The 4,052-nt window shown below is 28.9% G+C and overlaps 1 protein-coding gene across 1 annotated transcript in view; it reads left to right on the top strand.

Annotated features, from left to right (window-relative positions):
* Nucleotides 1-3,645, top strand: part of LOC119666747 (protein singed-like) — a 21,776-nt gene extending 18,131 nt beyond the window's left edge. Inside the window, exons 2-6 of the mRNA XM_038076030.1 lie at nt 1,060-1,480; nt 1,697-1,792; nt 1,857-2,330; nt 2,949-3,197; nt 3,262-3,645. Coding sequence (XP_037931958.1) covers nt 1,060-1,480; nt 1,697-1,792; nt 1,857-2,330; nt 2,949-3,197; nt 3,262-3,358 — 1,337 coding nt within the window. The 3' untranslated portion in view covers nt 3,359-3,645. The remainder of the gene's footprint in view (nt 1-1,059; nt 1,481-1,696; nt 1,793-1,856; nt 2,331-2,948; nt 3,198-3,261) is intronic.
* Nucleotides 3,646-4,052: the final 407 nt, after the last annotated feature.

Here is a 4,052-nt window from a genome sequence, read left to right as displayed (position 1 = left end):
TTTATGATAATGCAGATTACTCATTTAAGAATGTAGATTACTTGGCTTGACTTGGCTTCATTCAAATCTTTTCACCAATTATTTTTGTAAGTAGATATCAACTAGTTGAACAACCCTATAGTTCAACTAATATTCTACTGTTGTCTTTAATAAAATCTGTCACAAAGTATTTTCCGAAAAGGTGAATCTTTGTCTATAAAAGTTATATGTATCGCCTATCAGAATCTATATAATATTCTTTTCTCAGTATATCTGCTAGATCACGTACAGTTTGTCTCCCCGGTATGCCCTTTTCTCATCTTTAGGGTCAATAGCTTTCTGTATAACTTTTCTCTCATATGTTGCTAAGAAATAACATTACTTTTTATTCAGCTGCCAAGTTTTGGATTCACACATAAGTTATAGGAAGACTATACTCTACTGAAACAGTATCTACAAGGGTATGGCAAGGTTTCAGGCTTTGAATAGACTTTAAGGTTGGTGTAACTGGATAAATGAAGGATAAAAGTAGCTTCCTAATGCATTACATATGCCCATATATCATAGAGATTATAGAGATCATAAACCATAGAGATTAACTTTTTCTAAAATATATTGCCAAAACAATCATATATTTTGCTAAATATCTTTGAATAATAGAATTTGTCTTAAAATTACTAGACTCGACTATTACATTTGCAGCTCTATTACTCTCTTACTGTGTTGCATCTTTCAAAGTTTTTTTAAAAAAATATCCGTATTTTTTACGTTTACTTACGCATAAATCGCAATACACATTATTAAAGATACAGATTTGCGAGATTTAAGTATATATTATAACTTAACAATGTTGTAGAATGCTTATTTGTCTAGAGCAGCTACAGATTTATCATTTAAAATTAGAAGCCAAATTAATATGCTAATACATCATTTAGATAATATCAAACAACTTAAGATACAAAAATATTAATTCATTTGCTGTACATATATTTTTTTAACATGCTGTGTACTTAAATATCTAAAAAGATCAATATCACTATTAAAATATTATTATTTTTATTTAATTATTTATTTAATCAGGTATTATCTACTTACGATCTCATTTAAATAAATATCTATCTGTTGACACCTTTGGCAATGTGCTCTGTGAAAGCGAGGAACGTGATGCTGGTAGCCGATTTCAGATTAGCATCAGTGAAGATGGTACTGGTCGTTGGGCGTTGAAAAATGAATCACGTGGTTATTTTTTGGGTGGTACTCCCGATAAATTGGTGTGCACTGCTAAAACTCCAAGTGCCACTGAATTTTGGACAGTACATTTAGCTGCTAGGCCACAAGTTAATTTACGTTCAATCGGACGTAAACGTTTTGCGCATCTTTCAGAATCTCAAGATGAAATACATGTCGATGCCAATATACCTTGGGGTGAAGATACGCTCTTTACACTCGAATTTCGCGCTGAAGAAGGTGGACGTTATGCTTTGCATACTTGTAACAACAAGTGAGTATAAGTAATAATTTTATTTAAACAAATACTAGAAAATAAATTATTTAAAAAAAATTTTAAAAAAATTGATTAATGCTAATTGAATATTATTAAATCGCCAACACGTGTTTTTTTTAATGAGCAAATTAATTAGCAAATTAATTAATTATATTTCTATTATATATGTGTATGCATTTATTAAATTAATGTGATTCCATTTTATATCTGTAGGTATTTAAACGCCAATGGAAAGTTGCAAACGATTTGCAATGAGGATTGCCTATTTAGTGCAGAATATCATGGTGGGCATTTAGCTTTACGCGACAAGTAAGTATTTTAAATTAATTTAAAAACAACATATGAATTATAATTTTATTTTCTTAAATTCTAGACAAGGTCAATATCTTTCACCTATTGGCTCGAAAGCTGTGCTTAAGTCACGTTCTTCAACTGTTACTCGTGATGAGCTCTTCTCTTTGGAAGATTCCTTACCACAGGCATCTTTTATTGCCGGTCTTAATTTACGTTATGTATCTGTTAAACAAGGCGTTGATGTCACTGCCAATCAGGATGAAGTTGCAGAAAATGAAACATTCCAATTGGAATTTGATTGGTCTGCTCATCGATGGGCTTTACGCACAACTCAAGATCGTTATTGGTGTCTGTCGACTGGTGGTGGTATACAGGCAACTGGAAATCGTCGTTGTGCTGATGCATTATTTGAACTTATATGGCATGGAGATGGCTCACTATCATTCAGAGCAAATAATGGCAAATTTTTAGCTACTAAGCGTTCTGGACATTTGTTTGCTACATCCGAGACAATTGAAGAAATAACAAAATTCTATTTTTATTTAATTAACAGGTAAGAATGATGTATTATTATTTGTGTTGGATCTTTGTACTCAAGAAGTATTTACTGTTTCGATATACGTATAATACCAGTTAAATTCAAGCAAAATGTATTTTTTAATTAGCTCTTTTATGTTAATTAATAATCTGAATATTACATTGGTTAAAAGTGACTCAAAATTAATTTCAAAGATTCGGTTCCGAATCGGATACGAATATACGTTTTTCTTAATACCAAGTTTAATAATAAAATCAGTTTATATGACATAACATAGATCTAGATCTAAACAGAACTTCCTTATTAATACAAGTAAAAAGTTTTATTAATTTAAAAATATATATATAATACGAGCACACTTCAAAGAAATTTTTTGTTACTCCATATAACATATTAAACAAAATAAAAGATGACCGTGTTGAGTGCATAGTTAGGTTAGGTTGGATTAGCGGACTTGTGTCCAAAGCCCACTTGAGTTCAAAAATGGTTCCTTATGTGAGTGCAGCATATTAGACACTACCAAATAAAAATATTATTAATAATACAAAATCTATGATAACTCAATTTTTTTAATATATATATTATTACGAGGACCACAAAAGTAAATGGCGTTTTTTTTAAATTAATTTTTAGGCCAATTTTAGTACTTAAATGTGAGCAAGGATTTGTTGGCTATCGCACACCTGGCAACTTGAAGCTGGAGTGCAATAAAGCAACGTATGAAACTATTTTAGTAGAACGCGCTCAGAAAGGTCTTGTACACTTGAAGGCCCATAGTGGTAAATATTGGCGCATAGACGGTGACGGCATATCAGTCGATTTAGACGCACCTGCTGATGGTTTCTACTTGGAACTTAGAGAACCAACTAGAATTTGTATTAGGTAAGAAATTACTAAAATGAAGATAAAAAAAAACTTAGTATGATTTAACCGCTTTTGATTTTAGATCGCAAAATGGCAAATATTTGGGAGCAACTAAAAATGGTGCATTTAAACTACTTGACGATGGCAGTGAATCTTCTGCAATTCAATGGGAATTTTAAGTAAATGCATTAATTTGCAAAAGTGCTGAATTCATGCACTAAATTGATAACGGAAAAGTTAAGATGAATAAATAAATTTGTGGAATGTTGCAATGACGATGTTGAAAAAAAAACAAAAATGTTTTGTTTTATATTCTTTTTACATAAAAGTTAAAAATCATTTACACTTATTTATATAATTAAATATAAAAGTACATGTACACTTAACCAACAAGCAATTGACATAAGCATTTTCATATACAAAAGGCATATGTTTATACTTAATTAGTTGTGCATTAAAATTTCTAACAAAAGTCTATAACATAATATTTTTTTTTAAATAATTCATAAAGTTTATTTTTATGAAATTAAAATCTATAATAAAATATATAATAACGATTGAAAGTAAAGGTATTAAAAATTAAAACAATAACAAATCGCACAATTTAAAAAATAAAAATTTTATATAAACATATTATGTAGCTTTTTATAAATGAAAATGGTTAATTAATAACAATTAAAAACAAAATTTTGTAAATTATATAAATTTGTATATTAGGGTGCTTAATTTGTAAAGATTAAACTATCACGGTTTGGTTTTTATTTAAGTCAATAATTAAATTAAATAAAAAATTGTTTTTATCACTTTTCGGAAAATTACAGTTCATTGAATATATATTGAATATTACTAATATTAATATAGTAATATTCTATA

The sequence above is a fragment of the Teleopsis dalmanni genome, chromosome 1 (assembly GCF_002237135.1).
Source record: "Teleopsis dalmanni isolate 2A chromosome 1, ASM223713v2, whole genome shotgun sequence".
NCBI classification, from domain to species: Eukaryota; Metazoa; Arthropoda; class Insecta; order Diptera; family Diopsidae; genus Teleopsis; species Teleopsis dalmanni.
Note: the sequence above shows the minus strand (reverse complement) of the source record. Positions and strands in the feature narration are given on the sequence as shown.